The sequence below is a fragment of the Engraulis encrasicolus genome, chromosome 8 (assembly GCF_034702125.1).
Source record: "Engraulis encrasicolus isolate BLACKSEA-1 chromosome 8, IST_EnEncr_1.0, whole genome shotgun sequence".
NCBI classification, from domain to species: domain Eukaryota; kingdom Metazoa; phylum Chordata; class Actinopteri; order Clupeiformes; family Engraulidae; genus Engraulis; species Engraulis encrasicolus.
The window spans coordinates 28,019,054-28,044,696 of record NC_085864.1 but is presented as its reverse complement, the minus strand read 5'-3'; the positions used below and the strand labels follow the sequence as shown (position 1 = coordinate 28,044,696).

Sequence of the window (25,643 nt, the reverse complement as noted above, 5' to 3'; positions counted from 1 at the left end):
CAGTCTTGTGATGAGTTACTGCCACCAAGTGGACAAAAAGGATAAAGCATGAATTCTTGAGGCGGTCAGGCCTTTCAGAGTTCCAATAATCCTGTTCCTTCAAGAAGTCTTAAAAATGAACTGAAAGTAAACGAACAAAAACACAGACTATAATGGTATTTTAAAAAAATGGGAAACATGCATCACTGCAAATATCGTGTGAAGAGACAGTAATCAGAGAAACACAAGAACATGTGGGCTATTTTAAATACTATATGCCTTTTATTGTCACTAAACAACATGCTCAATGCAAACTGCACATACAATGGGGTTGAGGGATTGAAAGTATAATACATTAATGCACTTTGTATGCAATTAAGGTATAACCTTCATCAGTGGTCTCCAATTATTTTCCACAAGGGCCAAATTAGGGCAGTCATGGGTGAGCGGTTAGGGCGTCAGACTTGCATCCCAGAGATTGCCGGTTTGACTCCTGACCCGCCAGGTTGGTGGGGGGAGTAATCAACCAGTGCTCCCCCATCCTCCTCCATGACTGAGGTACCCTCAGCATGGTACCGTCCCACCGCACTGCTCCCCATGGGGCGCCACTGAGGGCTGCCCCCTTGCACGGGTGAGGCATAAATGCAATTTAGTTGTGTGCAGTGTTCACTTGTGTGCTGTGGAGTGCTGTGTCACAATGACAATGGGAGTTGGAGTTTCCCAATGGGCTTTCGCTTTCTTCACTTTTCAAATTATGAAGCGCAAATGAAGCTGAGGGCCAAACAAATCAGCAGACCATATGACTGACAACAGATAATACACATATGTTTTCACTTGTCCCACTTCCAACCTCATGTTGGGCCAATTTTTTTTTTTGCCAAGCTTGGGCCGGATCTGGCCCATGTGCCGCCATTTGGGGATCACTGGCCTCCATGATTGGCATTGACAAAGCCCAGAGGAGTCTCTCCTCACAATGTCATATTTATTTTAAAATCCAATGCGTAGCCCACAAATATCCAAGCCCAAATCTCTATTCTTTTTATTAATTGGCACTCATCGATACATAGTGTTGCACACATTGACAGTAAATAGAATGGACGCCAAATCAACGCTATTTGCCATTCAACGCTTTGAAGCCAGATTTGGGAACATTCCACCTTACATTCCACCTTAGCAACGCCAAACGCAGGTGCTGATTGGACAACAACAAGACTTCTAACGGTCAATCAAACCATGTTCTAATGCTCATTGGTCAATTTAACTTTTAATATCTCTCTAAAACAAAACATCACCACAAAAAATCACCACCCTGGTAAGTTGGAGAGCAAGGGGACCTACTAGTTGAGCGAAAAATCATCCCCCTGGAGTGGCATTTAAGGGAGATACAGGGTTTTATGTCTCTCATAGGAATGAATGGGATTTGGCCATTTTTTGGTCTTTTTGGGTCCAACCTTGGCTCCAACTTGGCTTCAACAATGAAATAGAATTTTGGCCTCCATTCTATTTACTCTCAATGGTTGCACATCATTACATGTTTAACTTAATTATGACTCATTTGATAGGATTTTAACTTTGCTACATATCGCAGGCCCAGGCTTATCATCAAAGTCTTAAAATCATCTCTGTATTTATAGTCAGCCTGCCAAGCCACAAAAATATATGTTTGATGGCATTTTCTGTTAAAAGTTGGCAACCATGCCAGAAGTTATCAGCATGGGCTAAGGTTTCAGAATCACCTGGTTGCCAACACGGAACTTGACCTTTAAGGTCAAATTTAAAGGTCAAAAGGTCAACCACGGTCAAATAACAGTGTTATTTAGTTAAAATTTGTTAAAAAGATGTTAAAAGTGGGCAACCATGCCAGAAGTCATCAGCATGGACTAAGGATTCAGAATCAACTTGTTGCCAACACGGAACTTGACCTTTAGGGTCAAATTTAAAGGTCAAAAGGTCAAAAACAATGTATTTTCTGGTTAGTCTATTTTGGGAACTGTATATTCATGCCATTCTTTTTCAAATGTAAGCAACCATGCTAGATGGTATCAGCATGGACTAAGGTTTCAGAATCACCTGTTTGCCAACATGGAACTTGACCTTTAAGGTCAAATTTGAATGTCAAAAACAATGCATTTTCTGGTTTGCCTTTTTTGGAGGGGGGCTTCATATTCATGGAATTATTTTTCAAAAGTTGACAATCATGCTAGAAGTTATCAGCATGGACTAAGGTTTCATGGTCCATGGTTGCCAGCATGGAACCTGACCTTTAAGGTCAAATTTGAAGGTCAAAAGGTCAACCGGGGTTTTTGTGATGTGCTTTCATAAAATACAAGTTGTTTGCATGATGTATTGAATAATTAGTACCTGGCGGAAATATTTCATATTATTTAAATAATTTTAGGTGAGTGAAAGTATTGGAACAAATAATCGTAAAGAAAATAAAACACTGTTTTGATGAGGTTTCTCCCGAAGCGGACAGCGCTGTCAAAAGTTGCATTTGGGGTTTTCTGACAGTGGACGGTGGAAGTGGTCTCGAGAGTCACACTTCACCTACTGTAAGTATCAGATGACTCTGGACAGTGATTAATTAACCTTTTAATTCTACTTAGAGCCCCTTTAAACCCAAGTCTTCAGTGAACAACAAAAACAAGGAAATTTGCCTTTCTGTTCCAATACTTTAGGGGACTGTATATTTAGAAGTTATATAGTCTTTATTATTAGGGTATGAGTGAAAGTGATTATTGTATAAAAAGAAGACAATCCGCACACTTCAGGTCTATTTTTGTGCAAAGAATCTTTGCTTGACTTGCAAGCTTTCAGTCCTTAGACCTTCATCAGGCAGAGGTGTGATGAAGGTCTAAGGAATGAAAGCTTGCAAGTCAAGTAAAGCTTCTTTGCACAGAAAAAGACCTCAAGTGTGCGGATTGTCTTCTTTTTATACAGATTTTTTTTACTGAATCCTGCACCTTCTAAACAGATGAGCGGTGGCCTACTACAACTGAAAGTGATTATTGCAAATTGTCAATAACAAGAATGTAATTGATCATATTGTTTCTTTACTTCAATAATAATTAAAACAATAATTAAAATTCAAATGTGATGTCAGTACATACTGGATATTTATGTATTTAAAGGAGCTATTGTTGCTGCTATTACAAAAAGGTTGTGTCATCCAGATCATGTTCTATCCCTACAGCGTTTAAACAGTCTACATTTTAATCACATGCAGGTATACAGGGCTGTCCATTCCTCAGGCAACTGCAGGCATGTATTGCCCACTTGGTTCTACAACCACATCTTATCAGTCCTAAGACTATGTGGAACTGGAGGTTTCCTTTACCACACAGCCATCAAGTGTTGGTCTACAACTTTCCAACCACCTGTCTCCTCAGTGTCTTTGTTAATATGTACTTTGTCAGACTGAGGCCATACATTTGCCTGCTGATTTGCTTATGCAAGATGCAATCCATATGCATCACTTGGTGGTAACATATCAATTGCCTTTTTGTCCTCTGAAAATAGTCGATCAATACCCAAAGATAAGCATGGTGCTTTATACAGGTGACACAAAAACTCAAGCCTGGGAAATTGCAACAGAACATTCTACAGTAGTCATGAGAACATCAAGAGAAGTGTGCAATACTGATATGACATAGCAAATCAGCAAGTATCCTTCATTGCTATAACCATTTGAAACACATCAGAACACATCAGAAATAACTGTCATTAAAAGTCATTATTTTTTCTATGGAAAGAAGCAAATTCACTGGTGAGCCAAGGCATATCCCATTTCATACCAGCAGCTTAATGTGCTTCACAAAGAAGAATAAAGTAATTGAGATGACCAGAATGAAAATTTTAAAAATACAAGTTTAAGTTAATTCTATGCTAATGAGCTATGATGAATGTCTAAGGATGACAGGCTAGAGCCCCACCATGAAAAGCCAAATCAAACATTAAATTACAGGCCTACTAATTATTCAATATACAGTACCATGCAAACAACTATTTTATGAAAGCACACCATCAAAAAACAGATTTTCTATTGATCTCGGTTGACATTTTGACCTTCAAATTTGATCTTAGAGGTCAAGTTCCATATGGTAACCAGGTGATTCTGAAACCTTAGTCCATGTTCTAGCATGGTTGTCAACTTTTGAAAACAATAATAAAGATCACCAAAAAAAGACTAACCAGAAAATACATTGTTTTTGACCCTCATATTTGACCTTAAAGGTCAATTCCCTCTTGGCAACCAGGTGATTCTGAAACCTTAGTCCATGCTGATAACTTCTAGCATGGATACTAACTTTTGAAAAAGATTTCAACGAACACAGTCCCCCAAAAAGTCAAACCTTAAAATACACAGTGTTTGACCTTTTTAACCTTCAAATTTGACCCTAAAGCTCAAATTCCGTGTTGGCAACAAGTTGATTCTGAATCCTTAGTCCATGCTGATGACTTCTGGCATGGTTGCCCACTTTTAACATCTTTATGAACAATTTGTAACTAAATAACATATTGGTTCTGTTATTTGACCGTGTTTGACCTTTTGACCTTCAGATTTGACCCTAAAGGTCAAGTTCCACGTTGGCAACCAGGTGATTCTGAAACCTTAGCCCATGCTGATAACTTCTGGCATGGTTGCCAACTTTTGAAAAAGAATTCCATGAATATACAGTTCCCAACAAAGATTAGCAAGAAAATACCCTGTTTTTGACCTTTTGGCCTTCAAATTTGACCCTAAAGGTCAAGTTCAGTGTTGGCAACAAGTTGATTCTGAATCCTTAGTCCATGCTGATGGCTTCTGGCATGGTTGCCCACTTTTAACAACTTTGTAACAATTTTTAACTAAATAACACTGTTATTTGACCGTGGTTGACCTCTTGACCTTCATATTTGACCTTAAAGGTCAAGTTCCGTGTTGGCAACCAGGTGATTCTGAAACTTTAGCCCATGCTGATAACTTCTGGCATGGTTGCCAACTTTTAACAAAAAATGCCATCAAAAGTTTATTTAAGCACCTTAGCTGCTGATGGCAGGCTGACTATTATGGTTTCCTCACATGCACTCCTTCGTGTGCTGTCTGGTATGTAAGAAATGCACTGCAATCTAATGTCAATATTACACAAAGGTGGATGCTAGCGTGCTACCGTAATATGGGCTGACCCAGCATGTGACACAGGTGAATCACTCTAAAAATAAACAAGTGCAAACTGATAAAGAGATAATAAGTTAAGTCACTCTGGAATATTCAAAATATGTTACTGTAACTTTTTTTATTTTAAAAGACAGCATAAATATATATTTTAAACAAGTTATTAGGCATTAGTTAACCTGATAAAATTATGATACAAGTTATAAAGATATGATTATAGGCTCACTGACTATAGTTATAACTATAGGCTATAGTTAGTGAAAATGTGATTTCATATTAATGTCATGCATTCTCTGGTTACTTATGATATACAGTATATAAGCCTATTCACCACCATTTGAAAGTGAGTTTGTAAAAATAGTCATAGCTCTTGAATAAGAAAGTCTTGTCAATGTGGTGAGGCTGAAAGGACACCCTATATCCTTTGGCCTCGATGTCCATTTTGATGCAGTCCAGAAGGTCCTCCACGGTGGCCGGGGCCTTCCACGGCCCGAAGCTCACCACGGACTCCTTCTCAGCGTTCAGACTGTGCAGAGCATCACTGTATCGCGCCAGGTCCTCCTCAGACCTCAGCACACACACAATGATGTTGGAGTAGCGTGCGGCGATGGCCTCGGCCCGCGCCACTCTCATGATGATCTCCAGGTTCTCTTGGTAGTTGGGCACTCGGGACAAGAACTGCTGCCTCCCCACCGTCTCCCCAAACAGCTGCGGCGTCTCCTCCAGCAGCTTGGTCAGAGGCCTGAGCCCGTAGTAGACCGCCTCGCGATACACCTCTGGAAGATGGTGGCTGGGCAGAGTTTCTGTTCGCAGGTACTCAAGGACCTGGCCAAAGTGCGTGCCGTCCCTGTCTATGAAGATGCGCCCCTCTGCGTCAGCCTTGTGCTTTGGAGGGCCAGTCAGCATGTCTGCCAGTTTGGAGTTGGGCACCTTCCTCAGGGTACCGAGGGTGGAGGTGAACATGTGGCCGCCGACATTTAGTTGCACAATGGCTGAGTGCTGAATAGGAAGAGGAAGAAAAAAAAATATGTCAAGATTCAATAATGTAACAGTATCACACATAGGCCTATAACATGACCTTTAAATATGTGTTTTGAGTAGCCCATGTTATAACCAAAAGTCAAATGTCATTGCTATGCAAAATCCATTAAGACAGACAGACAGACATAGATAGATAGATAGATAGATAGATAGATAGATAGATAGATAGATAGATAGATAGATAGATATAGATAGATAGATAGATAGATGTTTATTAACATGAATCACTCATACAGAAAGTTAGACCAGCTCATTCCATCAAACAGACCTTTATTTGAGATTAAGAACAGCTCATCTTAAAGTGAATATACAACCCTATTTTGCTTTTCCTGGTCCAACAGCTGTTTTACAAAAGCTCATCACATGGATTGTTGACTCAGTGTAAAAATGGTGGACTAGTGCTACACCTGGCACATTAATTATCAGGAAAGCTATCTTACCAACTGCACACCGGGAGACGATGGTTTATTAGAAGACTTGAAGTCGGGGAGACTCATTTCCGCGCTTTCGAGGCGAGTGTCAACTTCAACTAAAACTCCACTGCACCTGTGCTAAACCTACACTGCTGCTACCAAAAACTTAGACCACGCCTCTCGGCAAACAAGACATCAGACGAAACTCGATTATCTGGCTGCAGCGCTTGCAAGCAGCAGTAGGAGCAGTGTACACTCGTGATGAGAATATCATGCAGTGCAGTTAAACATGTTCCGACAAACTAGAGATGAATGTGGGTGATGTGTTGACACATCTGAGACCACAGAAAGTTGTGATTCAGTTGTCTTGGTCAGCTGCACTGAGTAAATAGGTTTGCCACTCTGTGTGCTATCTTCTGGCTTTGTTGACATTTTCAAAATTCCACCTGACCTGCCTGTCTGTGCCAGTCCAGTCACAGTGCTACAAACGACTTGGTAATTATAATGCGCGGGTTTAAATACGTCAATGGAAAGGTAAAGTTGAGGGCACTGTTGAAAGGTTAGTGCACAGTGTGGATAGTGAAGTAATCTAAATTTGACGGAAAGAATTATTAAATGTTTTCCCGCCACATATGTGTGCTCGTGCAATAGTTGTCAGTCAGTCACAGACGCTGATGGATAGCTAGAACTAAGAACTGTGTCAGTGTTTACTATGAAGACCGAAACCATTATGTGAATGGTATTTTCCATCAATAATTTCTTGTCTCATGACATCGACAGTTGGTTTAATTTTGATATCCATCTGCAGCAGCCGAGTCAACTACACAGTTATGTTTTTCCTCACTGGCTCGAGCATTATTAGCCTAGCCTGCTGTAGCGCTTGGATAGGCTACACTTTTTGACACTGTCAATGGCAACAATGTATGACGGCAAGTTATCTAGTGATTGTTTCGGATGTTCAATAGGCTACAGTGATACTTTCTAACGACTTGTGTGTCTATTTGCTTTTCTAGCAGATTGATGTATCGAATTGTATGATCAGCGGGAACAGCCTTCCTGTTAACAATCATCACTTCAACACAAGGAGGTCTACACTGTATCGTTGCTTCAACATGAACATCTGATTTAGGTAGGCCCTACCGGTATCTATTTGGCAACCTATTCAAAGAACGTAGTGCTATCTACTGATGCCAGCAAGATAGTCTTAGTACTTGTTAAATTATTGAGTTTTTGAAGTGAACGTACAGACAATTATTGTTATATTCAGTCAATGATTGCCTTGTGTCCAGTAGTGGTGTTGTGCTCACTGACCTGTAGCCTACAAGTCATTGATTGTGCTTGCTTACTTGTTTTCTCTCCCCTCATACATCGAAGGCAGGAGCTGTGGGACCTAAATGACCTTAAAATGCTTCGTTCAGTGACAGAGATTCGTATCCTTTCACACACACACACACACACACACACACACACACACACACACACACACACACACACACACACACACACACACACACAGCACATTGTAAAATACAATTTAACAACTATAAATGTATATAATAATTTAACAACTTCAATGAGTTGAAAATACTTAACTACTTTCAAATAGCTGCCAAATTCAGAAGTGTTTTCAACCAGTTCCCTTATTTCAATAACGTGCAGTCAAAAGCCTTGGATGATGTAAGAGCCTTTTTAATACAATTTTGTTTTAATCTTTATAGTCAATTGGATAATTAATTTAAGTAAGCCGTCATAACTTTTAAAAATTGTTATAACTTTATTTTTGTTTCCCAGATCTTATACACCAATAAGAATTTTGTCGTCTCGGCCCCCACGGGTTCTGGGAAAACTGTTATTTTTGAGCTAGCCATCATCCGCTTGCTCATGGAATCTGCTGAACCATGGCAGAATGTGAAAGTGGTTTACAGTGAGTACTAGTAGTCAATCATCAGGGCATTCACAGTGTTTATGAACAATGACTACTTTACACTTTAATTTCAATGGCTCAGGGTCATGTCTTAAGTACACAAATGTAATTATGATTTCTGATTGAAATAACCTATGTGTTTTTTTTTGTGTGTTTTTTTCAGTGGCACCTATTAAAGCTCTGTGCAGTCAGCAGTTTGAAAATTGGAAGCAAAAGTTTGGAAGTTTAGGACTGAATTGCAAAGAGTTAACTGGAGACACAGAAGTGGACGACGTCTTTGAGATTAAGAATTCACATATAATCCTGACAACACCGGTATGTATTAAAAAAAATCAAAAGATCCCATGTGAAGATTTACTATATTTTGCATTAAATTAAAATGTCATGTAAAATGGGCATGTTAAAACACATGTAATGAGTTGCTGTGTTTAGTGAGTAACAAAACTGCTGAACTCTAGCCTGCTGCACTCCAAACTTCTGTCATTGGCCTCATTTACTTGATGCATTTGATTCAGAATGAACACATTTTAATTCTGCATAAAACTTAATTCTGCTTTGAAAACATCATGTAAACACTTCAGAATTAAATGACAGTGCAATGTAAACTCGACTGAACTATTTGATTTGGAATGATTCATTTTTAACTAATAACGCAGCACATTCTGTCCCTCAATTTTGGAACAAGCTACCAGTTGCTGAACTATCATCCGGACTAGCATCAGGATCATTCTTCTCCACCCTTTAGATACCAGTGAAGACTTGAAGTATTTCCGTAGAGTGGCCTTCCCTTTATAATATTAATGACCAACTATGTCTTACTGTTCCCTCCTCTTCAGGAAAAATGGGACAGCATGACAAGAAAGTGGAAAGACAGCTTCATTCTGCACATGATACAGCTGTTTCTCATCGATGAGGTACAAACAATATTTTGTCCTCTCCAAATTCTACCATGACCGGCACTAGAGTCTGTTCCTTTGTGCGCTGCTGTTTTTACATCTACGGGGCGGGCAGACATAAACCAAAGTGGGACAACACGTTTTCACTGTGATGTAAAATGTACAGGCTCTTCCTGATTCGTTCCTAGCTCTGTATTGTTTCTGTGAATGGGAAACACAGCCAGTGGAGGTGAAGCACGACTTGCATGACCCTCCGTATTTCGAAAGGGTCAAGTAAAACTGGTTTTCAGTGAAAGTAGATCTTTAACATGAGCAATACAATAGCTTATGGAGGAAGCAGAGGAGAAAACTACATCACAGGAGCACTACACTTTTAGGCCTATATTGAAGGAGGGCACCTTTACAACAGACCACACCTTCACTAAACCATAACTTATTGTATTGCAAATGTAATTTCTAAGATTCCTTTACAAAAATGTCATAGTCCATGTGAAACTGCATAACGGACATAAACGGCCCCCAAACCATATGCAGACGGTGTGTGTGTGTGTGTTTGTGTTTGTGTGTGTGCGCATGCGTGCGTGCATGTGTGTGTGTGTCTGATTGTTTCAATTACAGGTACATGTGTGTTACGGCATTTTCCAAGCCAAGTTTAAATGCCGCGTGAGGCAGGTGGAGGAGTGTTTCGGACGCGCATTTCCAAGATAAAGCACTCGCAGAGAGATGAATTAAATAAACGTAAAAGAGTATTTATTCAGCAATCCGGTTGACTTTTCCACTGTAACAAAACTATGAAATAAAACGGTGCAAATGTGTCACAAAACAATACAAAGTAATGCGCAGTAATGCGGTCGAAAAACTGTTTCCTCACCGCCACCTAACCTGTCTACACCTGTGCAGAGCACCTAATTAAACACTTGCCATTAGGCGCACCAATGACGCACATCAAAGGAGGAGCTATGCTGACATGACAAGACAATTAATCAGGTAGGTGGGCGGCAGGTCCAAGAATATGAAACAAAAACAAAAGACAATCAAACCAAATTATTGCATATTAAAACCAATACCATAAGGGTTCTTATATTTGCTGTATTTTACCTCAGCATCCATATAAACCAGCATTTTGGCTCCTACATACTGGCCCCTAATTGTCCAGGCTACAGCATGACAATTACCTTAAATTTACAAAGGAGCCAAAACTCTTTGCAAACCTTTTTGATGTTATTTCACCGTTATGTACATTAATCCATGTCACATCAAACATTAACTAATAGAACATTCAATTCAGTCATTTGCAATACATAGGTTTTCCCTCTTTTTTTACAATTCCCACAAACCCCAAAGTTCATACTGCACAGATGCAAAAAAGGAAGTCCAGATGTTCAAGTCCAATGTACATGTGATGCAAGAGTGTTTAAGTCCATGTATGTGCAGAATGAGATGTTCATGTGCTGCATATTGAGAACTTCATGAGTGCAAATGTATGTACTGGTGTGTGGGCACGCACAGATATGTTTAGGTTTGTCAGTGTGAGTATGAGCGTGCATATCCATTGCCTTTTGGAGTCTGACACCGCCAAACTCATGCTGACTCTTCAGCGTCGAACAGCACACAGTACATGTCAAGAGGTGGCACTGACCTGTACACCGATGCATGCACCACACAAGGACTTGGCACCGGACTAGATGTCAGTCAAGTCAAGCTCTGCAGGTAAGAGATCCATCCAGAGCCTCTGGTTCCATCTGCATCGTGCTCACTCATGACAAAGGCAGCCAACTTGGTCTCTTCCTCAGGGGTGAGCTGGAACATGGTGCAGATGATTGGGAGTAGACTTTTCCTCTGCCTACTCGACTGCAGACAGATGAATTGCAAGAGAACGTTCTTCATGTACTGCAGGTTTACCAGGGACTTCACCGTCCCCTCCTGCTGGTGCTTCACATGCAAAGGCACGGTCTTGTTGGGCTGAGGAGAGGAAAGGCACTGTTCCAGAGAAAGCAGCGACCTGACTGCAGATGACTCCATTTCTGTGCCCTCACCTTCCTCTCGCGCCATTGGTTGTGGTGAAGACAGGGCCAGGTCTGTGGGCTTCTCCCGTGTCAAGCTACCCTGCTGCTGGGGTTCAAGGTGAGTATTCAGCTGTTCTATTGTCCAGGCGTTTCTTTCCTTTGGGTTCATGTTCTTGGTATCCAGTGATGAGAGCCTATTCCTGCATTCAGCATCTTTCACAGCAGTCTGTTTCAGGATCCTATTGTGCCTTTCCATTAGCACATCGAATTCAGTCTGCAGTTTGTGCAGCTCCGCACTCCTGGTCTGCAGACTGTCTTGGGTTTCTTTCAACTGATATTCCAGCTGTTCCAATAAATGTTCATTCCTATTTTGAGTTTTCAATTGCATTTCAAGATCTACTATTTGACCGTTTTTCTCAGCCATCTTAATATTTAGCTCCACCTTTAAAGCTTCTAATTTTTCTTTCAATGCATCCACTTCCTTATTATTATTATTATCCAGTTCATGTTGGACATCTACAGCAAAATCTTTCATTTGATTTACCTTTTCATTTTTGCAGTCCTTTTCCAGTATTCCAATTGTGCCACTATACTGGAAATCCTTACTGGCCCCAGTTGCATGGCCGGATGAAGCCAGCTCACGTTGCACAGGTTTTTCCTTCAAGCTTGTGGCCTTCTGTGAACTGTTCTGTTTGTTGTTCATGTTGTTTGCATGCAATAGTGCAGGATGTTTCCGTCTGCAGATTTCACAATGCATTCTTTTACTACAGTTCTTGCTCAGATGTCCTTTTTTAAGGCAACCAAAGCAGTGGCCATTCTTACTTAAATGTCTGATCTTTGAGTCATGTGACTCTGACACAAATTGTGTGCAGACAGTGAGTTCATGTTCACCTTTACAGAAACTGCATACAGGCAATACTGCAGTGATATAAGTTACTATGACTGCAGGGTATGTAACTACAGGAATATATTCTGCGCTTGCAGCGGGAGTGTGTGGAGTGTTGTCTTCACACTGTTCAAAATCTTCACTAGGCCTTCAAATAGGCCTACACTTTTAGGCCTATATTGAAGGAGGGCACCTTTACAACAGACCACACCTTCACTAAACCATAACTTATTGTATTGCAAATGTAATTTCTAAGATTCCTTTATAAAAATGTCATAGTCCATGTGAAACTGCATAACGGACATAAACGGCCCCCAAACCATATGCAGACGGTGTGTGTGTGTGTGTTTGTGTTTGTGTGTGTGCGCATGCGTGCGTGCATGTGTGTGTGTGTCTGATTGTTTCAATTACAGGTACATGTGCTCAAAGACACTCAGCGCGGGGCCACGTTAGAAGCGGTCATCAGCCGGATGAAGACCATGAACATTTCTGCCTTTGAAGATGAAAGCCAAAGCACCCAGACCAGATTTGTGGCCGTCTCTGCAACCATCCCAAACGTTTCAGATGTGAGTCATTTGTAATGCAGATTTTTATGTTTGTGTAAAAGTTGTGCGACCGACCTGTGCCATCAAAACAGAGGTCTCATCATATTCTCCAAGACTTAACAATGTAAAAGACTGGAACTATTTCCATAAATCCACTATTTTCATCAAAATCTTTCGTAAAATCCTGCTTTGCAACTTGTACTGTTTCCTGTAGCTTAATATTAACCCATCATTGTTGTAGACAAAAATGGAAACCATACTTCACATCTGACTCATTAACAGAAAATCAGGAAAGATTTATATTTACCTCGCTCACATTATAGCCGAAAGAGAAGCTTTATTTACAGAAGAATATGGGTGGGTTAACAGTTTATGTTCATCCTCTTTATTTACTTTGAGACAGAGATTGTTATATAATTTATTATATTATAATAAAACTACATATTATATGTTTTTTGTACTGATTAAAGATGCATTGTTTTTCTGTGTGGTCAAAACTGACACGTGTACTATTATTCTGTGTCATGCAATGCTGTGTTTTGCAGATCGCGTGTTGGCTGTCTGACCATGAGGGGCCTGCAGCCTGTCTGAAGATGGATGAGAGCCACAGGCCAGTTCAGCTGAGGAAAGTGGTGTTGGGCTTTCCTTGCTCCACCAATCAAACAGAATTCAAGTTCGACCTGTCCCTGAACTACAAGATGGCCAACATTATTCAGACGTATTCGGACCAGAAGCCATCGCTTGTGGTGAGTATTTAGAACCCAGGAGGTGCGGACTACTACTGTATCATTGGTGCGGACTGATGTGAAATTCTGTCGCCACTTTGAGGACTTGTATGTGACGGAAATGGAATAGGGGCATAGCACCACTATGTGGTAGGCAACTGAACTGCTTTGAAACGTAATTCAGTAAATTTGGTGTGCTTGATGCAAATACTGTATGTTGCTGGATGGATCTTAAATTGGGAATGTTCTTGATGCAATGTAAAATAAGATAATGGAGGGAAATGGTGATGAATGTAACTATAACAAACGTAACTATAACAAACATCTCGCATGTCAGTAATTCTGAATCTTAGGGCTCACATTTTGTTTCAGTTTTGCTCTACAAGAAAGGGGGTTCAACAATCAGCAGATGTACTTGCTAAGGATGCCAGGTTCATCATGACTGTTGATCATAAACTAAGGTCAGTCCTCTTGTCATAGTGGTAGTGCAATTATGCTACATCTGATCATATTTCACTAATTTCTCATTTATCACATTTATTACATATATCATTTATTTATCACAAAAATGTTTAGGTTAACGAAATACGCTGATTCTCTGATGGACTCAAAGCTAAGAGGTTAGTATTACTGCTGTGTGTATTAGTGTTACAGCTGATGTTTATTCAAAGAATGTTGTGTATTGTTATTTTCTCTGTGTTATATTTATTTATTTATTGATTGATTGATTGATTGATTGATTGATTGATTGATTGATTGATTGATTTTTTTTTAATACTAGATGTATTGCTGTTATAGAGCTGCATGCTCTGTCAGTCACACCCAGAGTAATGAGTGCGGTTCATGCTTATGATGATGATGATCATTTATGGTTTACTTATTGTGTGAAATGAATCAAACTTAAATAATCTTATTTTCTCTAGATTTAGTCATGCATGGTGTCGCATACCATCATGCAGGCGTTGATGCATCAGACAGGAAAGTCATTGAGGAGGCTTTTACCAAAGGAGACTTACCTGTACTCTGTGAGTTTTGAAGACTTGTGTTGCTTCACGTCATTGCACTTATGTTATTTAATGGCATTGCACATGTACTACTGTCCAAATGGGTGGGTTGATAATGATATACAGTACTTCTGTCACGCCAACATACCAAAAATACTTCTAATAGGAGGTTTGTCTATCATTGATACATTTGGTATCACTGGAAACCTTGGTAAAAATCCAAGTTTATAGAGCCCGTTTATGTCAATTTCTGCACATATTTCCATAAAAACCTCAGCACGGGCATGCACACTGTTTGAATTTGTTCTGCTTTGAATTCTGTTTCTTCCTCTTATTATTATTATTACCATCATCATCATCATTTAATAGCAAATCATGTCACTGTGCCTCTGTACATCTCATAGTTACCACAAGCACGTTAGCGATGGGGGTGAACCTCCCTGCTCATCTTGTGGTGATCAAGTCCACGGCACACTACGTGCAGGGCGCCTGTGAGGACTACAGTGAGGCGGACATCCTCCAGATGATTGGCCGAGCAGGCAGGCCACAGGTAGGAGACTCCACCCAGTTTGTTGATAATGTAATTTAACCCGTTAAAAAATGGCATTATTATTATCACTTAATTGTTACAAGAATGGCAATGACGGAGTCGTAGTGCATTACTAAAGGTGCTGTGTTATGTCATAGTGGAGTAGTACTGTGGTAATTAACCTTTCAATTACAACGAGCCTCAGATGGTAAGGCGTGCGTTATGGGGATACTAATGTAAATAAATGCAATAATGTGGTCTGTGACTTGATGTGCGTCGATATCCCATACATGACTGTAAGAAGAAAGAGGCTACAGTATGTTGTTTCCCCTCTAGTTTGATACGTCTGCAACTGCCGTGATCATGACAAAGTCACAAACAAAAGACAAATACTCCAGATTTTTAAGTGGAGCAGAGACCATTGAGAGCAGGTATGTTTAATGACTTAGTTGAATATACCGTTTTCCGCACTGCTTATACATGGGTTGCACATTTGTGAACACCGCTGGCCGCACTTTTCAACCTCTGATTGTTGGAAAATGCAGTCACTCAAAAAATGAGCTCACGTGGTTGGCTTCTTAGCCCCTCCTCAAAGCACGAATGCTTGTAAACGTGAAACCTATGTATACAGAAAAGCATGAGGAAATACTCAGAAATACGTTTTCTTTCAATCAACACAGTTTGCATTCAAACTTGCTGGAGCATCTGAACGCTGAGATCGTTCTCCACACTATCAGTGATGTGAACATGGCACTGGACTGGATACGCTCTACGTTCCTCTACATCCGGGCCATGAAAAACCCAAAGCATTATGGTAATAATTAACTCCCCTGTTCAAAGGAGTAAATGTGGGCCCCACGTTGCACTCTCATTATTAAAATGAACACAAAAGACAAGCAGTGTTGCGGACTTTATTCACGCTACAATAATCAACTCCCTGTCACATTTTAAACCAATAAGACTGGCTGCAGCATCAATACTATGCATATTTACATTGAACACTGTTGACATTTCTATTACATTTTTAGACCTATTAGGTCTTAATGGTTTTAAGTGGTTATTATGAAATCTACTTTAACTCTTTAGTAGCGTACAAGTATACATACTAGTATACTCAATTAATTTCATGTCCCCTTTATGCATTTTTCAGGATTTCCTTCCGAACTCAACAAAATGGATATTGAGGCCAGATTGCAAGGTAAGACCAGAGAGACTGGATAAGATAATACTCCTAGAATCTCTGGTAAGACTTCTCTTGCTGTACGGTATCACTGTTGTTGTTTTTGCCCGTCTGTAAAACCCTCCTCATTGATGTGACTCTGGTACATCCTGTAAGTCAACCAAACAGGGAAAACTACTTTTGTCTTCCTTTAACACATTAAGACTTAAAAACGCATCTGTGGGAATTTATCTTTAAAATCTGATGCAGCATCTATGTATATTTACCTTTAACAACGCTGACAATTTCGTTACACATTAGATATGTTAAGCTTTAATGGGTTAATGACTTCTGTTAACCTTCCCCACTTAAAAGGTGCAAAGAAACTGATGCTGAGGTAGCAGCCATTTTCTTTGGTTTGGGGATCTTCGGGGGACTTGACTGTGCTTGAGTGCTTGATTTTTGAAAATGTATGTAAATGAGGAGATAATGTATGATGAGCAACCTACATAAAAACAGGCCAGTTTCAATGGCATTACACTCGCCAGTGACCCTGGGGTCGCCTTGAGGGCAACGCAGCTTATTATTATTTATATAGTAGTAGTAGTATTACTAGTATTATTGTATTTTTTCAACAATATGCTGTTTAATTTTAAAAAAGCTTGAGAATCACTGTTTTAGACTGTCTTGTTGAAGCCAGCTCTTAACCTCGATGATTGAATTGAAAAATGCCAACAATCTGTGAAGATTTGTTGTTACAACTTGTATGTAAAATGTATGATTGAATTGAAAAATGCCAACAATCTGTGAAGATTTGTTGTTACAACTTGTATGTAAAATGTAAATGAGTCCTGCCTTCCTTATGCTTTCAGATCTGTGTTTGAAAAATTTGAAGGCCCTGTCAGATACAGGTCTCATTACCATGGATGAAGATATAAATATCAAATCAACAGGTATAAATTAGCTACAGTTACATACATATGCACCTGTAACTGTAAATGTCAAAAGTTGTTAATACATTAAAGAATTATAAGTAAAGATCAGAGAAAATACATTTTACATTTGTTGACACTAAGCTATTGTTGTGTTCTCTTATTTACAGAAAAGGGAAGACTGATGACAAGATACAGTGTGGCCTATGACACCATTCAACTGTTCACAAGCGTATCTGGTTTGGAAAGTCTGACTGATTTGGTAAGTCTTCAGCCTCATATAGTATCACTTTTGAAATAGAAGCTTTAGACCACAGCTCGCCAAACTTTTTCCCTGTGGTGGCCCCGCTCCTAGTCTGGGATTACCATACCCTTGCACTAATTTCATTTTTCCAGACGGTCTGGAACGGCCAAATTGAGAAACTATTACTAGAGGAAGGATCGCTAACATTTGGTCATGACATAGATTTGCAAAGTGACATCACAAAAATGCTATCGGAACCCTGTCCCTGGTTTCATTGTGAAAAAGGCTGGATTTTTGGTTTTTGGATTCTGTCCCAATTGAGAAGGTAGCGAAGAAAAACCTCAACTCAGGGCATTTGTTTTGCGTAGGAACATTTCTCATCTCGTATATTTTTTTGCTATCGTTGCTGCCTGCTAAGTGGTGAACTTTGATTTTATCATTTTGTTTATTGTACTGCAAGTCTTATTTTTTTGATTATCTGTCTGGAAATGAGAAATATAAAAATTTATCCTTTAATTTATCCTTCTCTTTAAGGTTTCCATGATTTCCAAAAGTCAGGAATTTCGTGATATACAGCTGAGGGTGAATGAGAAACGAACGCTGAACACACTGAACAAAGACAAGCACAGGACTACCATACGGTTAGAAAAAATATTTCTAAGCAATGTTATGAAGTTTCAACATACTAGTACATCTCTTTGAACGACTTTTTTTTTTTATCAAGGTTTCCTATGGAAGGCAAGATTAAAAACACTGAAATGAAAGTGAGCTGGTGAGTGAATTTCCATGAAGTTTTTTTTCTATGTAAAGAATAATAGAAGGATTTTACAATGCCTGTAAGCTAAATGTAATGAAAGATATTTTTTCAACCGCACTGTTTTAGCCTGATTCAGGCTCAACTAGGATGCTTGTCGGTGCAAGACTTTGGACTCTCACAAGATACGGGAAAAATATTCAAAAATGGTGTCAGAGTGAGCAAATGTAAGCCTATTCATGTCGTGTTTTTGTACACCCACATACTTACTGTATATATACTGTGTGTCGTCTTAAATTAGTGCCAAACAGCTTATCACAACTGTGTATACAAATATTGAAACACATGAAACACTTGTTAAAAACGTATCATTCTCTAAGAAATTCTGCATTGAGCCTAAACTTAAGGGAATATGTAGGGTTTTGGTCAGAATAGGCATTGTAACTATGTGGTTCATTACAGCTATGCCTCCCATTTCATTAATATTTACTAAGTAATAAACTTATTTGTATTAGTCTGTCCAAATGTCTATAACTGGAAAAGATTCACATTTGTATGCAGGAAAGGTGCCATTTTCCCAGTCATAATGCAAAACTTACAAATTGGTGGTGGTGGTGGAAAATACTAATGAAAAAGATAACATTTGTGAGTCGACAACAAACTGAGTCGGAGGCAAACTACCTAAGAAAATACTCTACCTTTAAGGCCTCCTGGAGACTAATGTATCTCATTTCTATCACTTCCACTTGTTGTGGCCCTACCAATTTGTGCAGGTGCTATATGTACTGAAGACACTGTCTTACATTTTAGGTCTTGCAGAGTTTCTGAGTCACCATCCCAGAAATAACTTTTCCGCGCTCATGAACGCAGTGACACTGGCAAAGTGTTTTCGAGCAAAGTTATGGGAAAACTCTCCTTACATCGCAAGGCAGCTGGATAAAATTGGTATGCTTTGTACTATGTTATAAATACAGTATGAAATTGAACATTGTCTACTTACAGTGTTGTAAATATACTGATCGTTTTCTTTCTATCTTTGTGGCAATACGAAACAATGCAGGAGTTCACCTGGCAACAGCCATGGTGAATGCAGGATTGACAACATTTGGAAAAATTGAACAGACTAATGCCAGAGAGTTGGAACTGGTAATGAAACGTCAACGCCAAATACTACACATATGTACATAGCAATGCATGAGTGATGCTTAGAGAAGTAATATGCATAATACAATATGTTGTGGACTCACTTCACATCCACGCCATGTGTTTTGTGTTTTACACTTAAGAGCTATGTTAGATCCTACATTCAATGCTTGTTTACCTGCCTCAGACAACCTGAAATGCATCATGCTGCTTCTTTAATGTTTATCTTTTCAGATTGTAAACAGACATCCACCGTTTGGGAACCAGATCAGAGAAAGTGTTCTCGCACTGCCCAAGTATGAACTTCACCTGGAGCAGGTACTGTAAGCTGTCGTAACTTTCCGAAGATCCTAACCCTACACCAGAGACCTGACCCGAACTGCTGAAAGTCTCCCCTAAAAGGAGAATTCCTGCCGATTCCAACATAGAAATGTTTCAAACCATGACCACTTTAGAATGGCCAGGATTTCGGAAAGGGCTGAATAAAGGGCTGCATCACTGGGTACTAACAAGTCAAGGGTATTGTGAGGAATTCTCCCACAATGTTCCAGTGGAAGCGGAAGTATTGATTCATTCGAGAGAAATGGAAATGGCAAAACTGTGAATGAAGATGGAGAGCAGTGAGATAGCCCAACCAACTTACTTACTTTGTTATCCTCTTCGTCCCGGCTGGGACATAAGGCCGCCCACCCAAACTAAGAAGTAATGGTTGATGTGCCCTAGAGCAAGGCATCTAACCCCACATTTCTCCAGTGACTGTAACCACTACCCTTGTAAAATAGTTGTGCTCTGCTCAGTAAAGCATCAAACTATCTACTTGTTTCACCATCAGCTGCCGGTATACAGCAACGCTGGAGCAGACGTTTCAGTCACTGTGAGCATGACGAACTTTGGTCAGATGAGTGCCAACAACGCCTCCATGGGTGGACATCACGTCAACCTAATCATAGGAGACTGTGACAACAATGTGGTCTTCTACCAAACACTCTTGTAAGACCTTTTCTTTTGCAATGTTATTATAATGAATATGTGACTTGAACTACTATACTAGTGTTTCTCAATCTTTTTGAATAAACACCCCCTGGGCCTCATCATAAGCCTGCCAACGCCCCCCTCATTATTAGGTTTTTTTTTTTTTTTTTTTAAGACTATTGCCCTCCAATTGTAATTGAGCATGCCCCCTCTTAGCTGTCTCCTTCTCAATGCTCCCCTAGGGCTCCCAAATGCCCCCAGGGGGTCTTTAGCACCCCCGTTGAGAAACAATATTATACAAATACTACATTTGCCAAATTATTCTTTTCCAGTGATTCAGCGTTTTTGAAGTCAGGGACTTGGTCCAGGAAGATTTCCATTACAAGGGCAGCCAAAGGAGATGACATCAGCATGAGTTTAATCAGCTCTAAATATGGTCAGTTTACTGCGGACTGCATTAGGCAACTGAAACATGCCACATGACTTGGATGATGAGCAAAATCTCAAAGCTCTTTCTTTGTCAGTATTAACACATTCTGTACAAAACAATTTAAAGTAGTATATTAGCAAGTGTGCATCCTACGCTTATTACATTGTGCATGATTGTGCAAGTCAGATAATGCACTGGTGAATGAGAAGAATGATGTTGAAGTCTTTTCTCAGTAATATTCAGTGCTGACAGGGTGTTGTGTGGTTTATAAAAATGTGCTTTGTGGTTTATAAAAATGTGCTGTGCTACTTTAAGAAATATAGTGTGATTAATTTTGATGATATTTATTGTTTCATAGTAAAACCTAATGTATGTCCTCTCTCTATGAATTGCTTTTGAAGTGGGATTAGACATTCATCAGAAATTCACTACCTTTTACTCTGGGAAGCCATTTGGAGATGAAAACTGTGGCCAAGAGGTTGAGGTCGCGGCCGTGTCTTGGAAGGGAAGCAGCAATGTGAATGTGAACAAGTCAAATTCAGCTGCCGTCAGTAAAAAGCCAATTGGACAGGCCACAGCTCGCACCAAGAAAGGGAACAGCACCAACCCTTCAGATGAAGGTAGAACTGTTTTATCCAATGGGTATATCACTTTATATAATGAGCGTTCAAAATATGTCCCTTATTTTTGGCCCACCTTATGTATACTGTATATTCACTCTGCAGTAAGCTGTTAAAAAAGTAAGCAGTGAAGGCACAAGTGGGGTTTCTATTTTTCTGCAATGCAAGCAACGATTGTGTTTCAGTGTTTACTTATTTTTTATTACTGGTGGTACCTAAGTATGGAGTGTTTTTCCATGCCAAAAGTAAACAGCAATGCTGACTTATTTTAGACATTGCCGTAATACTCAATTTAGCAACATCATGCATTAAAGTATTTACATTTCACTTAATTTTCCTGACAAGTAATGTATGATTTGTGTCATACATTTATATAATAAACATTCCTATTCCTGGCTCTCCCCTTGGCTGAAAATCAGGCACCAACGATAACCTAAAATCTTATGAACTAAGAAGTTAATCTTTGGAATCGGACAGTGGGGGAGTAATGCAGCACTGTGTGTACATGCTGGAACCAGCACTTCAAAGTCGTAACTGTACAAATGGTCTTCCTCAGCCAAAGCTGGTGCGCAGGTGGGACTGAAGAGGACAGAGAGACCAGCATCACATTTTTCATCTTACCTCAGAGAACTTGTGAGCAGAAACGAGTCACTCATGGAAACACCGGTGAAACGATTAAAGGTATTGAGATTCACAGAGTTGTAGTATGTTTGGAATGGTCGATGGCTGTTGAGCCCATGAGGGAGGTCTATGCTCCATGAGTGCTTGGTTTGGTTGGTGTGAGTGATGATGGTTATGACATGAGGACTTGTCTCTTTAAGATGCGAATGAACCTTGGGAATGACACAGCAAGAGCAGGACAGTGCATCCCACCTGATGTCTCAAGGTAATATTAGATAATGATAATATAGATGTCTCAGGTAATGTTGTGAATCGCCCCTATTGCATAATAATTATATCATGTATCTATAAGCCAAAATTGGCTATGAGAGAAATGTTTTTAAAAGTTTATATTTGTATATCTTGTGCTTTTTATTTATCATGATATATGTATTTATTATGATGTTGTGTGTTTAGCTAATTATTGTAATGGTGTTGTATGTTCTACAGATCTGACCAGAAACACTCTGATATGGCATCCCCTATTTTTGACTTCTCTGATGGCACCCATGCAGGAAGAAATATTTTTCATCCTGAACTTTATCAAAGTATGTACAGTAACTTCCAATGTGCAGTTGTCAAAAATAATCACTAGGATACCTGGCCACTGGCCAGTCATCACCATGAATTAATGAAAATGTACTGTACATAAATGAGCCAAATCTACAAAACATTTTGGGGACAAATGGAAAGACTTTCAAAATTGCATCTAATACAAAGTCCTTCTCCACTCCTTCATAGTTTTATTTTTTTGAAAATTATTGTATTTTGATTTTATTCAGTTTACCAAATATCCTAACTTCATCTGTGTTGGGGTTTGTAAATGTAATAATATGTAAGAATAATGCTAGTGTTATGATGTGCAATAAAACACATTCATTTTTTTTCTCTGAAGTTCATCAAACATCAGAAAGTCCTCCAACAGGAATCACAAAAGGCAACTTTGTAAACATGACACCGCGGTGAGTGGTTTTCAGACACATTAACAGGCTACTTCAAATTGTTCAACATTGATGTGGTTTATCACACAGTGAGATTGAATATCCATAAGCCAAACATGGCTAATTGGTTTGAGATTCGTTTAGAAAATTCTATATTTAGTTCTAATTAGCAAATTGTTGAATTTCTTTTTTTTGTCTCCCCCCTACAGATCTGACCGAAGGCCTGGATACTCTGCAATGGCGTCTCCTTTTGCTGACCTCTCTGATGGACTCTATACAGGAAGAAATATTTTTCACCCTGGACATTACCAAAGTAGGTAACTTGTATAACAAAAAAGGGGGGAAAAAAACACATGGATCGGTCACACCTTGTACTACCATGCCATACATCTTATCTTGTGATCCTCCAACTTGAGCTTGTATTGGTGGTACTTTCGATTTTCAGTGTAGTGCCAATGAATTATGACCTACATTAAATGTGCTGGGTATTTTTTCTCTCCTTTTTTTTGTGAAGGCCAGGGCCAGACACCAGGGCATCCCACTACAGGAACGGCAAATGGCATCTTTGGAAACACAAGACCACGGTGAGTGGGGTTGTCAGACACATGAAATGCTGAAAATCACTTTTTGCAGTTCGGTGCGCTTAACCAAATTTGTGTATCTGTGTCTTTCCCATTCAAGTGCTGCACCGGTCAAGGCATGGCAGCATGTAAGTAACTTAGTTGGATGTCTCAAAACAGCCAATTTGACACCCATCTCAATGTGATCTAACAGACATTTCCATTATTTTAAGCAATCCACTGAGTGTGAAGAAAGATACTCTGAAGATATCCTGCCTCTGACAAGTCCAATGGTAAGGCTAATCACAGGCTTTGATCTGGATTTGTTTTGGTAGCTTGTTTGGGGTAGGGGTACTGCCCGGATGCAACAAACTAGCTGGCAGACAGCAACTTGTTGCACTTGACAAAAGTCGCTGAGCAATTGCCGGGCCAACTTCAAGAGTAATATGCACTGGGCTGTGGTAAGATAGTCGTCAAGTAAGCCAAAGAGCCAATTTACATCAGAAATGGGCAGATCTTTTTTTTTGCTTATTCAAGTGAAATGTGCAACTGCAACTTTACTTTTTGTCCAAAATAGAATGTACACATCAGCACATCTTTGTCTGCCCGTGTAGCCCTTCCATGACAGAATTGAATTTCTCAGAATGAGTTTTGCTACCTCAGCCATCACTGCTCTTAACCCGTTAAAAATGTATTGTTACAAGAATGGCAATGACTTCAGTTGTAGTGCGTTGCTAGTGTAGTACTATGGTCTTAACCTTTCCATGACTATTACAGCGTGCCTCAGTCGGTGCGGCGTGCATTGTGAGGCTACCCAGTTCTGTAGTTTTGTTGTGTGTAGGAAGTACAAGTAGATGCTGTACATCCGATAAGCAATAAAATGTTCCACAAAAAGATCATGCCCTAGTAGTCAAGACTAAAAAGCACATCGTATATTTTATTTGTATGTTATGCGTCATATTGTATGCGTTAACTTGCATTATGCCTGCATTTATTTTATTTATGCAAAAATCCCTAGAATCGAATGGGAAATGTCAGCCAAACCACCCCAAAGAATATCTTGAACAAGATCACTGAACAAAGAAGCAGTGCAAGGTAAATGCCTTGAATAATTACTGATGACATAAATACATAAAAAAAGATCAACATTTAATTTCTTTAAAATTTCAGCTTTCCAGGAGCAGTTGGCCACATCGAATCTGAGGATTTTGGTGGAATATTCGATGGACTCTTTTGATAGGTTCAAGAGTTGTATTATTGATTTATGGAACTTTATGTTTGGGCTGTTGTTAGTTCCTTGAAGATGTAGTCTGTATGGATGCTTTTAAAAAGTATGCTCCTCAAAATGTTGATACAATTGTTAAATGTTTAAGTTTGATAGGCAACTGTAAAAACTGGCTTTGGTGGTATATGTATTGAAAGGTGACGCGAATTTGTATTTTCATATTTTTGTTTTTCCTTTACGTCTTCCCAGCTTGGGAAGATCTTGTGCATATATTTTTTGTACATACGTCTGTAGAGTTGTTTGTACATCAACTCAATTTTGTGCTTGGATGTGCACCGCCATTAACATGTACAGATGAGATTTTGTACATAGTCGGTCATGAGTTGTACGTACATCAATTCTATTTTGTAGTGGTTCATCACCAAAATAAAAATTCGCACAACACATCTGGGTCCTTGTCAAGCTTTTGGTGGCCAATAATGCCTCTTCTTTGGTAGACCTCTACCTCTAGTTTCACTTAAAAACAAAAAAAACACGAATTTAGGGATTTTGATGGATGTTAATTTAAGTTTCATTTCACATAACCAGTTTCAATAGTCACCATGAAACTGCCTCCAGTCCAACATTTCCTCATGTGACTAATTAGGCCTGACATATCTGATCTTTGATCTTGACGCTTTTGGACAGGTGTCAAAAGACAGGATTTCACATTCATTCAGGCCATTCCCTGTGGGATTTTATTTCTATATGTGATGTGAGGATAAGTTCTGTAGGTCCAATTTGTTGAATCAAATGACGTACCGCCATAAACCAGGATGGTGACACCCACATCAAGGCAGCCAGTGAAAATCAATGTGCAAAAACAAAGGTCAGTAAGTAGGTGAGGAAACAGCCTACGCA

The 25,643-nt window shown here is 39.5% G+C and overlaps 2 protein-coding genes across 2 annotated transcripts; one reads left to right on the top strand and one right to left on the bottom strand.

Annotated features, from left to right (window-relative positions):
* Positions 1-5,032: 5,032 nt before the first annotated feature.
* kctd14 (potassium channel tetramerization domain containing 14) lies at positions 5,033-6,705 on the bottom strand. The gene is made up of 2 exons (XM_063205350.1): positions 6,616-6,705; positions 5,033-6,133 (listed from the first exon to the last, which is right to left on the bottom strand). The coding sequence occupies exons 1-2, from the start codon at positions 6,670-6,672 to the stop codon at positions 5,462-5,464; spliced, it is 729 nt and encodes a 242-aa protein (XP_063061420.1). The 5' UTR covers positions 6,673-6,705; the 3' UTR covers positions 5,033-5,461.
* Positions 6,706-7,447: 742 nt separating this feature from the next.
* Positions 7,448-25,348, top strand: hfm1 (helicase for meiosis 1). The gene is made up of 37 exons (XM_063205348.1): positions 7,448-7,509; positions 7,605-7,717; positions 7,963-8,018; positions 8,195-8,265; positions 8,380-8,512; positions 8,676-8,827; positions 9,349-9,426; positions 12,714-12,866; positions 13,391-13,591; positions 13,943-14,031; positions 14,147-14,190; positions 14,494-14,595; positions 14,979-15,124; positions 15,440-15,534; positions 15,784-15,917; positions 16,254-16,301; positions 17,135-17,215; positions 17,365-17,456; positions 17,973-18,079; positions 18,163-18,210; positions 18,322-18,419; positions 19,003-19,137; positions 19,253-19,338; positions 19,570-19,653; positions 20,168-20,325; positions 20,640-20,743; positions 21,139-21,357; positions 21,914-22,038; positions 22,179-22,243; positions 22,468-22,565; positions 22,913-22,979; positions 23,168-23,271; positions 23,473-23,542; positions 23,640-23,667; positions 23,752-23,811; positions 24,537-24,613; positions 24,689-25,348. The coding sequence occupies exons 3-37, from the start codon at positions 7,994-7,996 to the stop codon at positions 24,753-24,755; spliced, it is 3,444 nt and encodes a 1,147-aa protein (XP_063061418.1). The 5' UTR covers positions 7,448-7,509; positions 7,605-7,717; positions 7,963-7,993; the 3' UTR covers positions 24,756-25,348.
* The last annotated feature ends 295 nt before the right edge of the window (positions 25,349-25,643 follow it).

Bases quoted from the DNA above. Each gene is read 5' to 3' on its own strand.
- hfm1 (XM_063205348.1), top strand. From the start codon at position 7,994: ATGCTTCGTTCAGTGACAGAGATTC. The intron at 18,080-18,162 runs GTTAGAAAAAAT...TTTTTTATCAAG, and splicing joins AAGCACAGGACTACCATACG to GTTTCCTATGGAAGGCAAGA. The intron at 22,244-22,467 runs GTAATATTAGAT...TATGTTCTACAG, and splicing joins ATCCCACCTGATGTCTCAAG to ATCTGACCAGAAACACTCTG.
- kctd14 (XM_063205350.1), bottom strand. From the start codon at position 6,672: ATGAGTCTCCCCGACTTCAAGTCTTCTAATAAACCATCGTCTCCCGGT. The intron at 6,134-6,615 runs GTAAGATAGCTT...CTTCCTATTCAG, and splicing joins CGTCTCCCGGTGTGCAGTTG to CACTCAGCCATTGTGCAACT.